The 23,850-nt window shown below is 36.5% G+C and overlaps 1 protein-coding gene across 1 annotated transcript; it reads left to right on the top strand.

Moving 5' to 3' along the window:
* Positions 1-837: 837 nt before the first annotated feature.
* Positions 838-23,604, top strand: ASB17 (ankyrin repeat and SOCS box containing 17). The gene is made up of 3 exons (XM_043575302.1): positions 838-1,373; positions 21,082-21,361; positions 23,318-23,604. The coding sequence occupies exons 1-3, from the start codon at positions 973-975 to the stop codon at positions 23,522-23,524; spliced, it is 888 nt and encodes a 295-aa protein (XP_043431237.1). The 5' UTR covers positions 838-972; the 3' UTR covers positions 23,525-23,604.
* Positions 23,605-23,850: the final 246 nt, after the last annotated feature.

The raw sequence follows: 23,850 nt of genomic DNA, 5'->3' as shown, positions 1-23,850 counted from the left end.
GACAATAGTTACTAGTTTTTCCTGCTATCCTAGGGAGAGCTTAGAGCTTACAGAATTAAATGCAGTATTAGTGGAAGTATATTATAGTAAACCCAAAGTTATAATTTCCTTTTACTAAAGAAACATTATTTCCTGTGATCTAAAGAAGAAAAATGTTGAGAAGGATAAAGAAAACATTTAAAATTGCTAATAAATACATGTAAGGTATTAAATTTAACAGAAAGATGGCCGAAGCATAAACTACTAAACAGTGATAAAACAACCATATTTCCCCTTTATTTTCCTGGAACAAGGATGCCACAACAAGCTTGATATACCTTTAATGTACAAACTGTATATGTTCTGCCTAATTTATAGAGGCACAATATATATAAAATTTTAAATTCTAAAACAAAGTTTCTGAATTTTGTTTAACACTGGATGTCAGCTTTTCTCTCTGAGAATTAATATAGTGCCTTCTGGCAGGTCTCTTAACCTTCCTAAGTCTCAGTTTCTTCAACTATAAAATAAGGAAAATATCCTATGAGGTTTAAGTGAGAATGCAGTACTCATGCAAAACATGACAACCTAAAAGGAATAATCAACCTGGTTATTACTATTATTTTGTCTAATTTATAGACTGTATTTTCAGCACTTCATAAACATACATACTGGCTTGAGCTAAAGTTTTAGACTTAAAAATATTATATCTTAGCTGCCACACATGCCATGTATATCCAGTATGTCCCTCTCAAATGTCCCCAGTTACGTATATTATACCAAATTCCTGACCTATGCTGATGACAGATCACCATCTATTGTGATGTCATCCAGTACCTTATGGTAATATTTCACATGATATTTTTGTGGCTACAGCTTAAAGGGCACTTCCTGTTTGTGGAGTAAAGCCTACCACATTATCAAAATATGTAACTGAGGGATTACAGTATGACCTCCTGTGATTTGATTTCTATACTGTTGCCTTAAATAGCAATGAGTAAATCTTTCAAATTATGTCACAAGACTTCTTGTCCAAGAAGCAATATATTCTGCAATCTCATTGACAAAATTGTTAAAAGACCATCCTTGCAGTTTTTGGGTCAGTGGGGATATCACTGTTACGAACCTAGGATTTACAGAACCCTGGCAAAAATTCTGAGGTATGTCGACTTGGATGGGTTTGACATACTACTCTCAGACTATATTGCATTTGTGGAAAAATCAGGATACCGTTTCGAACTGAATTTTAATCTTGAATTTACTGAAATATGTGTGAATACTATTCTGTACTGGGTTTTTGCGAGGAAGGGTAATCCTGACTTTGTGGAATTGCTTCTCAAGAAAACAAAGAACTATGTTCAAGATAGAAGTTGTAACCTGGCACTGATATGGAGGTAATAATCTCATGTTTTTACCATAAAAGGACAAAATTTCTCTTTGGGAGATTATATTACTTCTTTTTTTTCTAAAATAAATATGCCTGGTGGCTATAAGGATAAGGAATCCTAACTTGATTGCTCATCCATTTGTACATTCCTCATTATTTGTTCAATAAATGTTCCCCTATATGTACATTACTATGTACCAATAAATTGCTAGTGGTTCTGCTCTATAAAGTATACATGCTAGTGCTCAAGGTAATGGCATGTTAGACAACTTAGATTTCTCTAACTAAACAAAGACATTGTTTGGGGTAATACTGTGATCTCTTCTTGAGAATACCGATAATGCGTATCTATCTAGTACATATAAAAAATGACTTTAAAGTATAATTCAGAATACACACACACATTCACTTAGTAATAGTTAATAACATAATAATTCCCTATTTGTATGTTAAGCATTGATAAATTTGACTCCAAATTCTCCAGAATTGAGCACAAAGCAAGTTAAATACTTAAGTCTGTCGGAGAACCAAATTTTCACATAGTCTGAACATGTCAATCTAGCTAATGAACGAGGATCTTATAGAATATAATATTCAATGTGACCTCTTTGTAAAGTCCATAATATGTATTGTAAAGTTACTCAGTTTGTACTAACTCCAATATACTCTTCAGTTTTTGGTACTAGTTTGATTAGAACAAATGCGCATTTGTTCATTCATTCAATAAATTATTTATCTACCACCTTACTATGCATAAGGCATTCTACTAGCTAGGCACAATGAATAGAGTATGAATGCAGTGAAAAACAAGACAGATAAGATCAGTTAAAGACTCAACCAATTTAGATTCTGCCTGAAGCAGAGGTGTTCTCTTGATTGGGTATCACTATGGTATTGGAGAATCACTAGATTGCTTTCCTTAATGATCACCCAAGTACATAATCTGATAGCTGCAGTCTGGAATATCAATAAATAAAATTCCCAAACAGTATTTTTTTATTGCTTTAAGGACCATTATATTTAGCTATAGCAAAGATCAGCAGCTTCTAAAACTGAGTGTCCCTTGCTGGGCCAAGTAATGCCTATGTATATCCCTGGTAGGCTCATGGGAAAGAAAAATAGAGTAAAACAGAAGAAGAGAAGAAAAACTTCAAAGTGTTTTAAATAGAAGTCAAAAGGGGAGGAAGGAAAATGAAAGAAACACACACAGTGGGATATGATACAGTGCCATTAACAAGTGTCTTAAGTGACAGTTTTAAAATCAAGAAATTCTAACTTAGATGCATCCACAAGGTGAAACACATTACTGGCCAATTCTATGTACCATGACATCATCTGGATCTTTCAGTATCGTCGAATTTCAGATTCAGATGGGATCTAAGAATTCATTAGCAAACCTTCACCCTGGGCAGCAACTCTATATCAAACATCCCTGGGTGATGCTCATATGATCTCTGCTTGAACAACTCTAGTAGTAGTGAGTTAACTATTTCATGAGGTAAACCATCCCTTTGCCCAGGACCCCTTCTTTTTTCCAGGTATACCCTTTCCCTCAAAGATTTTACCCAGCCCCAGGACTTAAATACTATGTATATGTATATGTATATGTATATGTATATGTATATGTATATGTATACGTATATGTGAATGTGAATGACTCTTCAGTCTTTATCTTCACCCCTGACCTCTCCTCTGAGCTCCAGACTCCTTCTATATGAAGTTGTCTATTCAACATCTCCACAAGTCACCTCAAACTTAACAGAAATAAAACAGAACATTGATCTAACTCATTCTCCCCTTGTCAACCTGCTCCTTCTCCTGAATTCCCCACTTGATTAATGGCCCCTATTGTTCTATCCTGTTGCTCAAGTTAGAAATCCAGGATTTATTCTTGGTTCTTCTTCTTTCACCAACACGTCAGCAAGTACTTTTGACTCTGTCTCTAAAACATATCCCTCTTAGCTAAACATCTTTTCATTTCCTCCATTTCTAACCTAGGTGAAGCCATATTCATCTCTTGCCTAGGCAACCGCTACAGACTGCTCGAGTCTTTCAGCTTCCACTCTTCCCTCTCAAACTCTGCAATCTATTCTTGACTCAGAACCCTGTGAAAACCTTATAAAAACTGAAATATGTCATACCACTGTGCTTAAAATCTTCCAAAACTTTCCCACTATAAGTGGAATAAAATTCAAACTCAATACCCATTGTTTAAAAGCCCTACATGATCTGACCTCTCACTATATCAACCAAATCCAAACTCATGTCATTCTTCCCCTTGAGCACTATATCCAGCCATACAGACCCTTTTGTTTCTTGAATATCTTCAATTTCATTCCTGTCTGAAGGCCCTGTAGTAACTGTTTACCTCCAAGTGAAAGAAGTCAGACTGAGAAAGACAAATATCATATGATTTCACTCATATGTGGAATCTAATTAGCAAAACAAATGAATAAAGAAAAACAGAAAAATAACCATAAATACAGGGAACAAACTGATGGTTGCCGGAGGGAAGGGCATAGGGGGATGGGTCATATGGGTGAAGGACACCGGGAGATACAAGCTTCCAGTTATGGAATGAATAAGTCGCAGGAATAAAAGGCACAGCATATAGAATATAGTTAATGATACTGTAATAGCATTGTATGGTGATAGATGGTAGCTACATTTGTGGTGAGCATAGCATAAAATGCATAAACTTGTTGAGCTACTGTGATGTACATGTGAAACTAATGTAAAATTGTATGTCAATTATGCTCAAATTTAAAAAACTAAAATTGAAAAAAAAAACACTGTTCCCTCTGCCTGGAAATTTCTTCACTCAGTTCTTCCAATGGTTAGTTCCTTTTTATCAGCTGGAACACAGTATAAATGTCATCTCTTCAGACAGGTGGTCACACCTTCTAAAGAAGCCACTCATTCAAATATCATAACACTATTTAATTCTCTACACAACATCGATCACTATATGCTCATTTGCTGCTGCTGGTTCCCCCCCGCCCACCCTGATTTGTTCACTGTCCACTGTCATTAAAAGTAAGCTCCATGAAGGGTGCCTGGGTGGCTCAGTCAGTTAAGCATTTGGCTCAGGTCTGTGATCTCATGATTTACGGGTTTGAGCCCTGCATTGGGCTCTGTGCTGACAGCTCAGAGCCTAGAGCCTACTTCAGATTCTGTGTCTCCCTCTCCCTCTGCCCCTCTTCCACTCACATTCTGTCTCTTTCTCTCTCAAAAATAAGTAAACATTAAAAAATTTAAGGGGCGCCTGGGTGGCGCAGTCAGTTGAGCGTCCGACTTCAGTCAGGTCACGATCTCGCGGTCCGTGAGTTCAAGCCCCGCGTCGGGCTCTGTGCCGACAGCTCGGAGCCTGGAGCCTGTTTCAGATTCTGTGTCTCCCTCTCTCTCTGCCCCTCCCCTGTTCATGCTCTGTCTCTCTGTGTCTCAAAAATAAATAAACGTTAAAAAAAATTTTAAAAAAAAAATTAAAAAAAAAAGTAAGCTCCATGAGAGGAAAAAATCTCAACTACTTCCTCAACATTGAATCCTCAGTGCCAAGAACTATGTACATACACAGAAAGTGCTCAATCAAGATTTTGTTGAATGAAAAAGTGAACTTTTTATGCAACGTTATTAGATATTTCTTCCTCATAGTGCATTGCAATGTCTCCATTTCTCCAGTTCTGCCCCCAGAACTATAGAGAACAAAGTCTATTTCTCTCCTACATGAAGATCTCTCAGATATTTGAACACAGCTAATATGTCCCCAAAATGAATATCTTAAGTTTCCTATTACCTGTTGTTCTTTATTCCTAAAGCAGCATCATTTTTTGGTCACCCTCCTCTGCATACACTCCAATATGATAATTTTCTTATTATAATAATGAAGTGTCTGAATAAGTCCTTGAAGGGGAGGAGATAGAACTAATGAGGGAAAGGAACTTAAGTTTGTTCATTTTTACAACAAACCTGCAATATTAATCTAAATGCCACTGTATGACAGTCTACAAGTGATTAAAGAGAGATGATGTCATTCAGTTAAAATGACAATAATCATTTATTAAGAATTTTCTAAGTGCCAAGCACTGTGTTATTTGATGGGAATACAAAAATAAAATAGCCATATATCCTGATTTTGGAGAGCTCACAGACTAGTAAGTGAACAATAAATATTGTAATTATACCATAAATGCAAACACAAAAGCATGTGCGGGTGGAGAGAACAGAGAAACAAGTTGTTAAACACTACTGTGGAGGAGTAGATACAAGGCTATCTAGAAGATAGGATATCTTAAATTGGTTTTTAAAAAATGAAAGGGAATTTTCTGTTCTTTTCCCTTGAAGAATTGTAACCTAGGCAGAGGCAGGATGACTAAAACCAAAGGAGACACAAACAACATGTTGCATCCAGTGATTATGGACAATTGCTAGAAAGTGAGCTAGGAAATCAGGTAGTAGCGGGATATGAAGCCTAGAAGTGAAAGCTTGCAGGACTTTGTAGGCCATACTAAGGAATTTGAAATTTACACCATGAGTGATGCCTAACTAGTGAAGGTCAGACTTGTAGTATGAAAAGATTCATCAGCTCCCATTTGAAGACTAGACTGTAGGAAGGGGCTAGAGGCAAGGAGACCAGTCAGAAGGCTGCTCAAATACTCCGGCACAATGGCAGTTCCAGACCTTCTATATAAAAAGGGTTGGGGAAAGTAATCTTATCAAAAAGGTGTAGATGGTTAGAGAAGTTGCTTGAAACTGAATTTGCATAATGGGCACCCCATGCTAACTTAGCTTACATGTGTATATAATAGTTTGGGGAAAAGAATTAATTCTGCTCTGCCACCGTCTTCTCCAACTCCTGGCTATGCTTTGATACCATAACAGTCCAGGTAAAACATAATAAGAAGTTAAACTAAATAGCAGTAGGGGAAAAAAGAAATAATTCAACTTAATAATTTAAGTTGAATAACAAAACATTGTAATTAGAAAAGAAGCATCAAAAAGAGAGAAGTGTTAATTTCAGATTTCTAAATTTTAAGACTGGTTGATGTTTGTATTAGTTTCCTCTTACTGTTGTAATAAAATTGCTACAAACACAGTGGCTTAAGATGATACAAATGTATTCTTTTATAGTTCTGGAGGTCAGAAGCCCAAAATGAGGTTACTGGGCTAAAATCTTTCTAGTGGCTCTTCAGGAGAATCTGTTCCCTACCGAGCTTCTAGAGGCTGCCTGAATTCCTTGGTTCATGGCCTCTTCCTCCATCTTCAAAGTCAGCACTGTAGAGTCATAACTCCTTCACTGGCTCTGCTTCTACTGTTCTCTGACACTTCTTGTAAGGACCCTTGTGATTTCATTGGGTCCACCTGCATTATCTCCCATCTTTTTTTTAATGTTTATTTATTTCTTTTGATGGGGGGAGGGGCAGAAACAGAGAGAGAGAGAGAGAGAGAGAGAGAGAGAGAGAGAGAGAGAGAGAATGAATGAATGAATTCCAAGCAGGCTCTACTCTCACTGCAGAGCCCAATGCAGGGCTCAGTCTCACAGACTATTAGATTATGACCTGAGCTGAAATCAAGAGTTGGAGGCTTAACCAACTGAGCCACCCTAGCACCCCTCAAGATCCTTATCTTAATTACATCTGCAAAATCCATTTTGCCATTTTGAGAGGCATTATTCAGTCTACCATAATGGTCATACCACAAACCTATCAAGATTATTACAAAGGATCTAAAAAGCCAGGTTGGCTTTTAGAGAGTTTGCATTACCTAAGAGATATCCAGGTACAGATAAGCAGTAGGTGATTAGATAGTGTCATGCTTGAGTCTCTTTCTTTTACATTCCACATCTTGTATGTCAGGATATCTGTTGGTTCTATCTTCAAACAGTATACAGAATCTGACTATTTCTACTGTTATTGGCTGGCACCAAGTAATTTTCCTCCTCATATAAATTTCCTCCTCATATAAATAATTTTCCTCCTCAGAATAAATTCTCAACAAATATAAGATCACATTGCTTTTCTACTCAAAATCTCCAATGGCTCCTCCATTCCACTTAGAGTAAAAGATGAAGTCCTTTCAGTGATCTACAAGGCTCTACATGATGTGGCATCCCATTACCTCTGTTCTTGTTTCCTACTACTCCTCAGCCTTGTCACTCTTTCAGCCACACTGGCTCCCTTACTCTTCCCTCACCACTCCAGGAACACTCACTTGCCTTAGGGTCCTTAAATATCCAAGTGGTCAATTTCTTGATCTCCTTATTCTTCATCCAAATGTCATCTCTCAGTAATTCCCTCTCCTATCATCCTATTTTAAAATTGGAAAATACCCTCAGTACACCCTCCAGCACTTTCACACTTCCTACACTGCTCTACTTTTTTTCTTATCAAGTCTTCTAACATATTATAAAATTTGCTTTTCTGTGATGTCTATTCTGTATTGTCTGTTTTGTCTCACTACAATACAAGCAGGAAAGTAGGCATCTTTATTATTTTCATTCACATATCCCAAGCACCTAAAACAGTATTTGGCATACAACATGCATTCAATAAATATTTGTTGAATAAGTTAATAGACAGTAATTAAAGTTATGGTCATGGATGAAATTGCCTAAGAACATAAATCAAATGAATTGGTCAAAAGGCCGTATCTTCTTTACTTATGTTAAGTGGAAAGAAAGAGGAACCAGTAAAAGATTACTGACAAGGAATAGCCAAAGAGGCAGGTGGATAGCTTGGTGAAAACAGCCTTACTAAGTTAGGACAAAACGTGGCTCCAGGAAAGTCAACTGTGCTAAATATCAGAAATAAAATTATTACAGAGAAGCATCTCTTAAATTTAGTGGCTAAAAACTAAAGGAGAAGGAGTAGGAAAAAGTAGAAATAATTAGTATAGCTACAAAACTGAATCATTCTCTGCATGTCTATATGGAAATATTATGCCCCATTTAATAAGCATATATGACAGGTTTTCAGACACAGAGGGTTCAGTTCATTAACTTCACATTTAAAAACTAATTCTTGCTGTGCTCGCCTTACTCCATCCATATAAGTATTGCCATAATTAACTGTCAGTACAGATTAAGCAAATTTTGGTTTATAGTAACATGCTCTTTAAACATGAGGATTAATCATGTCATTTGGGTACAGATTAGACTTTTAAATCTCATTTTAAACCTATTTGAGTTTTAGTTATGTTTTCAACATTTGTGGTCTAAAATATCTTTGGCACAAAAACAGACACATAGACCAATGGAATAGAATAGAAACCCCAGAACTAGACCCACAAACGTATGGCCAACTCATCTTTGACAAAGCAGGAAAGAACATCCAATGGAAAAAAGACAGCCTCTTTAACAAATGGTGCTGGGAGAACTGGACAGCAACATGCAGAAGGTTGAAACTAGACCACTTTCTCACACCATTCACAAAAATAAACTCAAAATGGATAAAGGACCTAAATGTGAGACAGGAAACCATCAAAACCTTAGAGGAGAAAGCAGGAAAAGACCTCTCTGACCTCCGCCGTAGCAATCTCTTACTCGACACATCCCCAAAGGCAAGGGAATTAAAAGCAAAAGTGAATTACTGGGACCTTATGAAGATAAAGAGCTTCTGCACAGCAAAGGAAACAACCAACAAAACTAAAAGGCAACCAACGGAATGGGAAAAGATATTCGCAAATGACATATCGGACAAAGGGCTAGTATCCAAAATCTATAAAGAGCTCACCAAACTCCACACCCGAAAAACAAATAACCCAGTGAAGAAATGGGCAGAAAACATGAATAGACACTTCTCTAAAGAAGACATCCGGATGGCCAACAGGCACATGAAAAGATGTTCAGCGTCGCTCCTTATCAGGGAAATACAAATCAAAACCACACTCAGGTATCACCTCACGCCAGTCAGAGTGGCCAAAATGAACAAATCAGGAGACTATAGATGCTGGAGACGATGTGGAGAAACGGGAACCCTCTTGCACTGTTGGTGGGAATGCAAATTGGTGCAGCCGCTCTGGAAAGCAGTGTGGAGGTTCCTCAGAAAATTAAAAATAGACCTACCCTATGACCCAGCAATAGCACTGCTAGGAATTTATCCAAGGGATACAGGAGTACTGATGCATAGGGCCACTTGTACCCCAATGTTCATAGCAGCACTCTCAACAATAGCCAAATTATGGAAAGAGCCTAAATGTCCATCAACTGATGAATGGATAAAGAAATTGTGGTTTATATACACAATGGAGTACTACGTGGCAATGAGAAAAAATGAAATATGGCCTTTTGTAGCAACGTGGATGGAACTGGAGAGTGTGATGCTAAGTGAAATAAGCCATACAGAGAAAGACAGATACCATATGGTCTCACTCTTATGTGGATCCTGAGAAACTTAACAGGAACCCATGGGGGAGGGGAAGGAAAAAAAAAAAAAAAAAGAGGTTAGAATGGGAGAGAGCCAAAGCATAAGAGACTGTTAAAAACTGAGAACAAACTGAGGGTTGATGGGGGGTGGGTGGGAGGAGAGGGTGGGTGATGGGTATTGAGGAGGGCACCTTTTGGGATGAGCAGTGGGTGTTGTATGGAAACCAATTTGTCAATAAATTTCATATAAAAAATAAATAAATAAAGTCTATTTTGTCTGAAAAAAAAAATATCTTCTAAAGGTAGTATCAATCTTAATGACTTAAAATCAACTAATATTTCTAAATCTTAACCAGGACCACTTGTGCTATCTTTGTCCTGTAAATCCCCTGAATTCCTATACTTACAAGATTCTTAGTCAAATATCTTAAGAGTGAGCAAGATCAGAGGTGGTTCAAGATGACAGTGTAGGAGAATCCTAAACTCATCTCCTCCAGTGGATACAACATAATCTACAGCTACATATGCAACAATTCCCCCTGAAAACAAAAAACGAAAAAACAAACCCAAAACTTAGCTGAACAGATCGTCCACAACGAAAGATTAACAGGCCACATTTAGATGGGTAAAAGAAGCAGAGACATCGTCTTGCCAAAACCCCACCCCCAACACGTTGACTTACAGACTGGAAGAGTCAAGAGGGATCTCACAAATAACACAGCTTCTCTGTAAGGAGAGGGGTTTGTGCCCCACATCAGACACTCCAACCCTTGAGACTTGCATTGGAGAGATGAACTCCCAACATATCTGGCTTTGAAACCAGCAGGATTTATGTCCAGAAGAAATAGGGCTGTAGGGAATGGAGATTCCACTCTTAGCAGACTCACAAGCAGACTCATTCACTTTGGGACCAAGTACAAAAGTTGCAGATTGAAAAATGCCTAGAGCATATGTGAAGGAGATTCATTTGCTAACCTTAAGTTATCTGCCAGAGGGGCAGAAACCTGTTGAGACTCTCCAAGAGCAAAGGTACCAGCAGGCATCTTTTCAGCATTCACCATCTACTTTGCTAGTGCCAGCACAAATAGGTACCAACCATCTTTGCACTATCCCTCTACCTTACTGTCTACAAGAAACTCATTTCATGTATAAGGACACACACAGACTGAAAGTAAGGAATGGAATAAAATGTTTCATGCAAATGGAAACCCTCCCCCACAAAAAAGTTAGGGTAGCTGTACTTATATCAGATAAAATAGGCTTTAAAACAGACAAAAATGGGCATTAAATAAAAATAAAGGGGCCAATCCAAAAAGAAGATCTAACATTTGTAAATATTTATGCACTCAACATAGAAGATCTAAACATAAAACATATATAAAAAATTGACAGCAGTAAAACAATAGAAAGGGACCCTATTTACATCAATTGATTGACGATTCAGACACAAAATCAATAAGAAAACATCAACCTTAAGTGACACATTACACCATATGGACTACACACACACACACACACACACACACACACACACACACACAGAGAACACTGCATACAAAAGCAAGAAAATATACATTCTTCCCAAGTACACATGGAATATTCTCCAGGATAGATTATGTTAGGTCACAAAACAAATCACAATAAATCCAAGAAGATTGGAATCATATCAAGCATCTTTTCCAACTACAATGATATGACACTATAAATAAATTATAAGAAGAACATTGGAAAAATCACAAATATGTGGAGATTTGAAAATGTACTACTGGAGTGCCAGGGGGGCTCAGTTGGCTAATTGTCTGACTTCAGCTCAGGTCATGATATCACCTTTCATGATCTCACCTTTCAGGCCCCACATCAGGTTCTGTGCTACAAGTGCAGAGCCTGCTTGGGATTCTCTCTCCCTCTCTCTCTGCCCCTCCGCCATGCTCATGAGCTCTCTTTCAAATAAAACTTAAACAAAAAATGCTGCTGAACAACCAATGTGTCAACAAAGAAATGAAAGGAGAAATCAAAAAATACCTTGAGAAGGGCGCTTGGGTGGCTCAGTTGGTTAAACGTCTGACTTCAGCTCAGGTCACGATTTCATGGCTCAGGAGTTCTAGCCCCATGTAGGGCTCTGTGCTAGCAGCACAGAGCCTGGAGCCTGCCTGGAGTCTCTTTCTGTCCCTCCACTGCTCATGCTTTCTCTCTCTCTCAAAAACAAATAAACATTAAAAGAATTTTTTTAAACACCTTGAGATAAATGAAAATAGAAATACAACTTACCAAAATCAATGAAATGCAGCAAAAGCAGTTCGAATTGGGAAGATTATAGTGATACAGGCCTACTTCAAAAAAAACCAAAAACAAAAACAAAAAAACAAGACAAATCTCAAATAAACTAACTTTACACCAAAAGGAACTAGAAGGGGCGCCTGGGTGGCTCAGTCGGTTAAGTGGCCGACTTCAGCTCAGGTCATGGTCTCGTGGTCTGTGAATTCAAGCCCCACGTCGGGCTCTGTGCTGACAGCTCAGAGCCTGGAGCCTGTTTCGGATTCTGTGTCTCCCTCTCTCTGACCCTCCCCCGTTCATGCTCTGTCTCTCTCTGTCTCAAAAATAAATACATGTTAAAAAAAAAATTAAAAAAACAAAAAATAAAAGGAACTAGAAAAAGAAAAACAAAGCTCAAAGCTATGAGAAGGACATAATATCAGAGCAAAAATTAAATGAAATAAAAACTAAAAATAAAACAAAAAAAGATCAATGAAACTAAGAACTGGTTCGTTGAAAAGATAAACGAAACTGACAAAACTTTAGTCAGATTCATCAAGAAAGAGTCCAAATAAAAAAGTCAGAAATGAAAGAAAAATTACAACTGATACCAAAGAAATACAAAGGATCATAAGAGACAATTATGAATAATTACACATCAACAGTCAACAACCTAAAAGAAATGGATAAATTCCTAGAAACAGTCTTCCAAGACTGAATCATAAAGAAATAGAAAGCCTGAATAAACTAAATACTAGTATGCAGATTGAATCAATAATCACAAACCTCCCAACAAACAGAAGTCCAGGACCAGACAGCTTTACTTGAGTTCTACTAAATATTCAAAGAAGATTAGATACGTATCCTTCTCAAACCCTTCCAAAAACTGAAAATGAGGGAACACTTCCAAACTCATTTTACAAAGCCAGAACTACCCTAATGGCAAAACCAGACACAGACACTGAAAATAAAAATAAAAACTGAAATAATAGAAATAGAAATAATAAAAGAAAACAGCCCAATATCTCTGAAGAACACACATGCAAAAATCCTCAATAAAATATTAGCAAGCCAAATTCAGCAATACATCAAAAGGATCACACATTATGATCAAGTAGGATTTATTACAGGGATGCAAAGATGGTTCAATACCTCCAAATCAATCAACATAAAATATCTCATTAACAAAATGAAGCATGAAAATTATATGATCATCTAAATAGATGAAGATAAAGCATTTGAAAAATTGAACATCCATTTATGATTTAAAAAACCCAACACAGTGGGTATAGACAGAAGGTACCTCAACATCATAAAGACTGTATATGACAAACCTACAACTAACATCATACTCAATGCTGAAAAGCTGAAAGCTTTTCCTTTAAGATAAGGAACAAGACAAGGATACCCATTTTCAACACTTTTAGTCAACATAGTATTAAATCGTAGACAGAAGAATTAGGTAGGTAGGTGGGTAGGTAGGTAAGTTAATTAATTAATTAATTAAAAGACATCCAAATTGGAAAGGAAAAAGTAAAACTGTCACCATATGTAGAAGACATGATTTTCATTTACAAAGCCCTAAAGATTCCACCAAAGTAGTTAAAACTAATAAACTCAGTAAAGTTGCCATGTATAAAATCAATACACAAAAATCTGTTGCAGTTTTAAATACTGACAATGAACCATCAGCAAAACAAATTAAGACAACAATCTCATTTACAACTGCTTCAAAAAGAATAAAATACCTAGAAATAAATTTAACCAAGGTGGTGAAAGATCTGTACTCTGAAAACTATAAGACACTGATGAAAGAAACTGAAGAAGATACAAATAAGTGGAAAGATACTCTGTGCTTATGGATTGGAAGAATCAATATTATCAAAATGTTCATATGGTAATCTACAGATTCAATATGATCCCTATCAAAATTTGAATATCATTTTTCACAGAATTAGAACAACTCTAAAATTTGTATTGAACCAGAAAAGATCTTGAATAGTGAAAGTGGCCTTGAAAAAGAAAAAAAAAACTGGATGCATCATGCTCCCAGATTTCAAACTATTATTTTTAAAAAATTTTTTTTTTCAACGTTTATTTATTTTGGGGACAGAGAGAGACAGAGCACGAACGGGGGAGGGGCAGAGAGAGAGGGAGACACAGAATCGGAAACAGGCTCCAGGCTCTGAGCCATCAGCCCAGAGCCCGACGCGGGGCTCGAACTCACGGACCGCGAGATCGTGACCTGGCTGAAGTCGGACGCCTAACCGACTGCGCCACCCAGGCGCCCCTCAAACTATTATTAAAAAGATAATAATCACATCACAACAGTATGGCATTATCATAAAAACAGACACATACATCAATGAAACAAAAGAGAGAGCCCAGAAATAAACCCATGCATATATAGTTAATTAATTTTATGAAAAAGGAGACAAGACTATATAATGGGAAATGATAGTCTCTTCAATAAATGATGTTGGGAAAACTGGTCAGACACAAAAGAATGAAACTGGACCACTGTCTTACACCACACACAAAAATTAACTCAAAATTGATTAAAAACCTGAATGTAAGACCAGAAACCACAAAACTCCTAGAAGAAAACACAGGCAGTAATTTCCTTGACATTATTCTTGGCAATATTTTTTACAATCTGACTCCAAAGACAGTAGCAACAAAAGCAAAAGTAAGCTAAAAACTTCTGCATAGTGAAGCAAATCATCAATAAAACAAAAAGGTAATCCACTGAATAGGAAAAAATACTTGCAAATGATATATCTGATAAGGGGTTATTATCCAAAATATATAAAGAACTCATTCAACTCAATTTTTAAAAATTGTATTAAAAAGAGGTAAAGGATTGGGCACCTGGGAGGTTCAGTCAGTTAAGTATCCGACTTCAGTTCAGGTCATGATCTCACAGCTCATTCAAGCCCTGGGTCAGGCTCTGTGCTGACAGCTCAAAGCCTGGAGTCTGCTTGGGATTCGGTGTTTATCTCCCCCCAGCCCCTCCCCTGCTTTCACTCTCTCTCTCTCTCTCCCAGTTAAAAAAAATAATAATAAACATTAAAAAAATTTTTTAAATGGGCAAAGGATCTGAAGAAACATTTTTCAAAAGATATACAGATGACTAACAGGCACATGAAAAGATGCTCAACATCAGTAATCAGGGAAATGCAAATCAAAACTATGAGATATCATTTCACACCTGTCAGAATGGCTGTTATCAAAAAGACAAAAATTAACAAGTGTTGTCAAGGATATAAAGAAAAGGAAACCTCTTATGCAGTATTGGTGGGAATGAAAATTGGTACAACCACTATGGAAAACAATATGGAGGTTCCTGAAAAATTAAAAATAGAACTGCCATAGGATCCAGCAATTCTACTTCTGGGTATTTACCTGAAAAAACAAAACAAAACAAAAACAAAAACCCAAATTCAAAAAGATACATGCACCCCTTTGTTCATGACAGCATTATTTACAATAGCCAACATATAGAAACAACATAATATCTATCGATGGATGAATGGATAAAGGAGATGTATTCAAAAGACCCTGAAGCCAAAGTAATCCTGAAAAAGAAAAACAAAACTGGAGGCTTCAGGATTCCAGATTTCAAGCTATATTACAAAGCTGTAGTCATCAAGAGAGTATGGTACTGGCACAAAAACAGACACGTGGGTCAATGGAACATAATAGAAAACCCAGAAATGGACCCACAACTATACAGTCACCTACTCTTCAACAAAGCACGAAATAACATACAAAAGAAAAAGAGTCTCTTCAACAAATGGTGTTAGGAGAACTGGACACTGACATGTAGAACAATGAAAGGGGAACACTTTCAGCACTGGATGCTGTATGTAAGTAATGAATACAGAAAAATAAATTCAAAATGGATGAAAGACCTAAATGTGAGACAAGAAACCATCAAAATACTAGAGAACACTGGCAGTGACCTCTTTGACCTTGGTCACAGCAACTTCTTACTAGACACATTGCCAAAGGCAAGGAAAATAAAAGCAAACATGAACTATTGGGCTACTGGAACTTCATTAAGATAAAAAGCTTCTGCATAGCGAAGGAAACAATCAACAAAACTAAAAGGCAGCCTATGGAATGGGAGAAAATATTTGCAAACAACTTATCTGATAAAGGCTTAGTATCCCAAATCTATAAAGAACTTACAACTCAACACCCAAAAACCAAATAACCCAGTTAAGAAATGGGTTAGTATATGAATAGATACTTTTCCAAAGAAGACATCCAGATGGCTAACAGACACATGAAAAGATGCTCAACATCACTCATCATCAGGGAAACACAAATCAAAACCATGAGATAGCATCTCACACATGTCAGAATGGCAAAAATTAACAACACGAGAAACAACAGGTGTTGGTGAGGATGCAGAGAAAGGGGAACCCTCTTACACTGTTGGTAGAAATCCAAACTGGTACACTTTGGAGAATAGCATGGAGGTCCCTCAAAAAACTAAAAAAGGGGTGCCTGGGTGACTCAGTTGAGCATCTGATTCTTGATTTGGCTCAGGTCATGAGCCCCATATCACGCTCCATGATGACAGTGTGGATCCTTCTTGGAATTCTCTTTCTCCCCTCTCTCTGCCCCTCCCCTGCTCATCTGTCTCTCTCTCTCTCTCAAAAATAAACTTAAAACAAACAAACAAACAAACAAAAAGCACACTAAAAATAGAACTACCCTATGATCCAGCAATTGTACCATTAGGTATTTACCCAAAGGATACAAAAATACAGATCTGAAGGGTACATGCACCCCAATGTTTATAGCAGCATTATCAACAATAGCCAAACTATGGAGAGAGCCCAAATGTCCATCAATTGATGAATGGATAAAGAAGATGAGAAATAGATATACAGATATATAGATACATAGATATAGAAAATATAGATACATAGATAGATAATGGAATATTACTCATCCATCAAAAAGAATGAAATCTTGCCATTTGCAATGATGTGGATGGAGCTAGCTATGCTAAGTGAAATAAATCAGAGAAAGATAAATACCATATGATTTCACTTATATGTGGAATTTAAGAAACAAAACAGATGAACATAAGGGAAGTTGGGGGGAAGAGAAGAGAGGGAAATAAACCACAAGAGATTCTTAATGACAGAGAACAAACTATGGGTTGACAGAGGGAAGTGGGTGGGAGATGGGCTAGACGGGTGATGGGTACTAAGGAGGACACTTGCTGTGATGATGAGCACTGGATGCTGTATGTAAGTGATGAATTACTGAATTCTACTCCTAAGGGGCCAGTAGTCCACTGTATGTTAATTAACTAAAATTAAAAAAAAAAAGATGTGATACACACACACACATTGAAATATGACTCAGACATAAAAAAGAATGAAATCTTGTCATTTGCAACAACATGGAATGACGTTGAGGGTATTATGCTAAGTGAAATGAGTTAGAGAAAGACAAATACCATATGATTTCACTTAAATACAGAATCTAAAAAACAAATCAAACATGCAAACAAAACTTATAGACACAGAACAGGTTGATGGTTGCTAGAGTGAAGAGGGGTTAGGGGTAGGTGTAATGGGTAAGGGGGTCAAGAAGTATAAACTTCCAGCTTAAAATAAATAACTCATGACAATGTAACTTATAACATGATTACTATAGTCAATAATATTTTATCATGTTTGAAAGTTGCTGAGTAGATCTTCAAAGTTCTCATCACAAGAAAAAAATTTTTATAACTTTTCATGAGGACAGATGGTAACTAGACTTATTGTGATATTCATTTCACAATGTATACAAATATTGAATAATTATTTTGTAGACCTGAAACTAATATGATGTTATATATCAATTATACTTCATCAAAAAAGATTAAAAAAAAGAGCAAGATGAATAAATCAGATTGTCTTTGAAAAATGGCAATAATTGTGCCTCACTAAAAGTCTTGTTAGATCCAGAAACCACCAAATAAATTTAATTATATATATATATATTTCTGAATAATAGTAAAAAATCAATTAATAAATATTTAAATGTCTACTCTAGGGTAAGATTATAGGAATTTTGGGATATAATAGTGGATTAACCAGACAAAAAATTGTTGCCTTTGTGAAGATTTAATTTTTTTGCTCATCTTGCTTACCTATTTATTTTGAAGATGAGAAAATGAAAGATTAGAGACATTAAACAAGTTGTCCAAAATGATATGGGCTTAATGGAGGAATATACAAAGTGTCACATAAAGAGGAAGGTTAGGTCATCAAAGAAATCTTCACAAAAGTTTATTAGAGTCTTATACGATGAGCAAGACTTGTCCCAGAATTGAAAAGGGAGGGCAAGAGCATACAAACCAATGTGAAAAAGATGCATGCAATAGTTTTGGGAAAGTGAGTACCAATAAGCAAGGTAGGGAATGCAGAAGGAGAAGTAGTTTAGGAGTTCAATTGAGATACATATTAGAAGTATGTGTGAAAAAGATGAGATGTCCAGGGCAATACTGATCTGGAGATGATTCCCATGTGCACATTTACATACAAAACTTAGAAGCATATATTCAGTATCACTGTCAGAGTTACAGCAAAAACCCACTCTTTTTTTTTTTAACGTTTTTTTTTTTAATTTATTTTTGAGACAGACAGAGACAGAGCATGAACGGAGGAGGGTCAGAGAGAGGGAGACACAGAATCCGAAACAGGCTCCAGGCTCCAGGCTCCAAGCCGTCAGCACAGAGCCCGACGCGGGGACCGAACCCACGGACCGCGAGATCATGACCTGAGCCGAAGTCGACCACCCAACCGACTGAGCTACCCAGGCGCCCCATCCACTCTTTAATTTCTAATATACTACTCTCTACTACACCACACTATTTTTTTAAATCACAAAATCTTGGCATTTCAAGACTCAGTGAAGCTTTGGAGATGAACTGGTTGGTCTAGTGATTTTCAAATGGTTCTCCTGGAGCTCCTTGGGAATTACTACAAGGGAGGTATTTAGGACTTCTAAACACACTTCAACCAGAGAACTTATCAAACACAAAACATTCATTTTATACAGTTAGTTCAGGTATGATAATCCTCCAGTGTTGCTTTATGCTTATAAATGAAACATTCCTTCCAATCTTTTCATTGATAAATACCCACTAATCCTTCAAATCTTAGCTCCAGGATAACCTATAAATAATTGTTATTCCAGGTAAAGCGCTCCCCTTCAGCGCTTTTATAGCACACAAGAATGTTTCTATCCTAGCAATTATCATTTTGTGTTGTATTATTGAATTATTTATCCATTTTCCTTACTAGACTATGATAAACATCTTGATATGAAGGACTGTAACTTTCATCTCTGTATATCTAGTACTCAGTACACTCTGGAAAATCAAGTGTTGAATAAATTAATCATGAACAAATGAATACATAAATGCATAAGAAAACTAAGACTCAGGGAGGTGGACTGACCCAACACCATAGAGCTAGTTAGGAGAATCAAAACCTAAAATCTAGAACCCTTAAATCTCCATTGTCTACCACATTATACCATGTTGCCTCCCTTATTAAGTACATGCAATCTTAAAGTTCCTCATTTTGAATAATGCTTTCCTTGCTCTACATAGTTGTCCAAAACCAGTATTTATAGTTTATACGCTGTTCTGCAAAACATATTAGTATTTTATTAGACCAATCAAGAGAATTCCAGAGACAAAAGATCATGAATGAAATTTCCATTTCTTTAGTCCTATAAGTTATTTTTATTTGGCCAAATCAAGGTTTGATAATATAAAATCCCCTGTGGGGGTGCCTGGCTGGCTCAGTGCATTAAGCACCTGACTTTTAGTTTCAAGTCAGATCATGATCTTGAGGTTCATAAAATCAAACCCCGAGTCTGGCTCTTCACTGACACTGGGGAGCCTGCTTGTGATTCTCTCTCTCCCTCTTTCTCTGCCCCTCCCCCTCTAGCATGCACTTACACTCTCCAAATAAACTTTAAACAAATATATAAAATCCCCTGTAGTTGGTTATACCATGTCCTATCTACATATAGAGACCAATTGATTAGCAAACATAAATGTCCATTAACTGAAAGAATTGCAAAGACTACCTCAAATTAGAAAAAAATAAATAAAACTTTCATTGCTTCAACCTACCTGCAATTACCAACTCTAATTTTATTAAAGCAAAAAAAAAAAAATAGGGGATACATAGGTGGCTAAGTTGGTTAAATGTCTGACTTCGAAATGTTGATTTTGGCTCAGATTATGATCTCACAGTTTGTTGCTTCAAGCCCTGAGTCAGGCTCCATGCAGTGCAGAGCCTGCTTGGGATTCTGCATCGCTCCCTCCCTCCCTCCCTCCCTCCCTCCCTCTCTCTCCGCCCCTGCTCTCAAAATAAGGTGAATAAAAAAATAGAATTAAGGTAATTGCACTTATCTTTTCTCATCTAATCTCCAAACTCAATTCACGACATATATGATCAAGAAGAAAAGCAAACAAAAAAATTGTGTTGTTTTAATAAAGTGAAATTTTAAAAAAGACTTTTTCCCTTTTCTGTTTTAAATTTTCCAGAGCTACATGACTTTTATAATACTGGTTCTAGTAACAATGGATTTGTCCAATGAGAAACAAAATTGCTATTACTAAAAGGAAACACTTTCCACACATTTAAATCTTTTTTTGTTTATTTTTACAAGTTCAAAGTTTAAATGTGTAATAAGGATTTTCTCATTTTTTAATTTACAGTTTGGTCTAGATTCATAGAGTGAAAAACCCTTGTTAAGACATACATTAAGGTAGGGGCGCCTGGGTGGCTCTGTCAGTTAAGGGTCCAGCTTGATTTCGGCTCAGGTCATGATCATTTAATGGCTCATGAGATACAGCTCTGTCAGTGCAGAGCCTGCTTGGGATTCTCTCTCTCTCAAAATAAATAAATATATTTTTAAGTCATATATAAGGGTAAAGTTACATTAAAAGTTATTTAAGACATTTAATACTTAAGATAATATTATTATTTTCCCATTACTGTTAAGAAAAAATGTTTACCACGTTTCTTAATTCTGTATTCAATGAAGTTTTTGTTTGTTTGATTCACAGAACTTTCACACCAGTATACTGTCCAAGCCCACTAAGTGGTATTACACCTCTACTCTATGTAGCTCAGACAAGACAATCTACTATCTTAAAAATACTCCTGCAATATGGAATCTTAGAAAGAGAAAAAAACCCTATCAACATTGTGATAACAATATTGCTCTACCCTTCAAGAGTGAGAATAATGGTTGATCATGAATTAGTAGACATCCAGGAAGATGCCAAAACATGTTTACAGCTATGTTCCAGAGTGCTTTCTGCCATTTCAATTAGGGAAATAGAGGTAAGCAAAATACTGTTCTTTGCATGTGGGCTCAAATATTGATCAATTTTAAGATTAAGTTGTGAGACAAGAATGAAGTTAATTTCTAATCTATGAACTATATCCAGTGAAAGATTAATCATTGAGTGTAGGCTTTTAAATTAAAAATAGGTAAAATCTAAATTATCTCAGACCTTAGTCCTTTATTTCATAATTTTGTCTTCTAAATATGAAATAATTTTAGCCCTTTATTTTACAATTTTGTCTTCTAAATATGAAATCATTTAAAAAGTTAAATCTATAGTTTTAGTAGTTACTAAGTAGGTACATATTATTACATTCTAATTACATAACAACCTGTGTTCATTAGGATTTCTATGTCTTAACACAATAAAATAAAAATTTAATAGACCCTTTTGAAGAATATTTTAAAATGAGAGATTTTTTTCTCACAATCACATGCTGAGAAATAAAAATATAAAGGCTTAAAATATTTGTGCAACTGAAAATATCTGTCCCTCGGGGTGTCTGAGTGGCTCAGTTGGCTGAGCATCTGACGTTGGCTCAGGTCATGATCTCACCGTTCATGGGTCTGAGCTCCATGTTGGTTTTGTGCTGACAAGGTGGAGCCTGCTTTGGATTCTCTGTCTGCCTCTGCCTCTGTCCCTCCCCACCCCCCCCCCCACATGTGTGCTTTTTCTCTCAAAAATAAACATTAAAATTTTTTTTAAAAAATACCTAGCCCTCAGTTTTATAAGCAGAGACTATTTTGCATACCTTAGCAATGATCCCAAGCACGGAGCTCAGTGCTAAGCATATACCGTTCTTTAATTAGCTGATTATTGAATAGATAATAAAATATTATATATATTTTATTTATTTATTTTTAATGTTTATTTATTTTTGAGAGAGACAGAGACAGAATGTGAGTGGGTTAGGGGCAGAGAGGGAGGGAGACACAGAATCCGAAGCAGGCTGAGCTGTCAGCACAGAGCCTGACGTGGGGCTTGAACTCAAGAACTGTGAGAGTATGACCTGAGCTGAAGTTGGACGCTCAAACGACTGAGCCGCCGAGGTGCCCCTTATATATCTTTTAAATAAAAGTACCATATAGTCTGTAGGGTGTAGGTTCTATTGGAGAAATCTCTCTGTAATACAGCAATGTCTTTTACTCTTAAGTCAACCGCATTAGCATTTGACTTCTAGAAGTAAATCTTTAAAAGGGATATCCTAACTAAAACTTAAAAATGTATCGTTTCATTTCGTTAAGCCTCCTATCAGGACTTCTCATGGTTTAGCAGTATTCTACAACAGAATTACCTAAGGGGACTTTTAGAATTTCTGTTTTTTGTACCCAACCTTAGATGAACTGAATCAATATTTCTGGAGTAAAATCTCAGTGTTGGTATATTTTAAAATCCCCTAGATAATTCAGTGTATAGCCAAGTTGACAACACTACTCTGGAAGGAAAAGCTGATAAAACTTAAGTGTGTGATTTGTCTAAAATGAAAAACATACACAGATTCATAGTTGTAAGAAATTATGTTTTGTGTCCTTAGACATATTATTTAAACTTTATATATCATTGTGAGAGTAAAATGGGAATAAAAATACTTTGGAAAAATGCTTTGGAAAAAATATAAGGGTTATAGAAATTTAAAATCTATTTCTATTTTAATCTTTATTTATTTTTGAGACAGAGACAAAGTGTGAGCAAGGGAGGTAGCTGAGGGGAAGGAGACACAGAATCAGAAGCAGGCTCCAGGCCCTGAGCTGTCAGTACAGAGGCCGACATGGGGCCCGAACTCACGAACTGACTCAGGTCAGATCATGACCTGAGCTGAAGTTGGATGTTTAGCCAACTGAGTCACCCAGGCACCCCTATTTTCTGAATTTAAATACAAAATAAAAATACTGATAATTTGAACTAACCAATGATTAATGTTACAAAATTAAAATATCTCTCCTTTCTTCAGACACAACTAAGTTTAGGAAGACGTCCAATTATTTCTAACTGGCTGGACTACATTCCTTCAACAAGATACAAAGATCCATGTGAACTATTACATCTTTGCAGAATAACCATCAGGGCTCAACTATTGACCAACAATATGCTCCCAAATGGAATATTTTCACTTCTAATACCAGTTCGTCTGCAGAACTACCTGAATTTAGAAAGTTAATACACATCTGTGTCCTGAATTCTTTAAGGTACTCACCATTGTATGGTTTAGAAGTTAATAAACTATTAACTTCATATAAATTCTTATTGCACTGAATATTCCATTAGAGGGTCGCCTATGTGGCTCAGTTGGTTAAGCACCCGACTCTGGCTGAGGTCATGATCTCACAGTTCATGAGTTTGAGCCCTGCATCAGGCTGTCTACTGTCAGCACAGAGCCTGCTTCTGATCCTCTATTTCCCTCTCTTTGCCCCTCCCTGCTTGCACTCTCTGTCTCAAAAATAAATGGACCTTTAAAAAAAAGGAAATAGAATTTTGGGGTGCCTG

The sequence above is a fragment of the Prionailurus bengalensis genome, chromosome C1 (assembly GCF_016509475.1).
Source record: "Prionailurus bengalensis isolate Pbe53 chromosome C1, Fcat_Pben_1.1_paternal_pri, whole genome shotgun sequence".
In the NCBI taxonomy this organism is placed as follows: Eukaryota; Metazoa; Chordata; class Mammalia; order Carnivora; family Felidae; genus Prionailurus; species Prionailurus bengalensis.
This window is presented reverse-complemented; position numbering and strand designations above follow the sequence as displayed.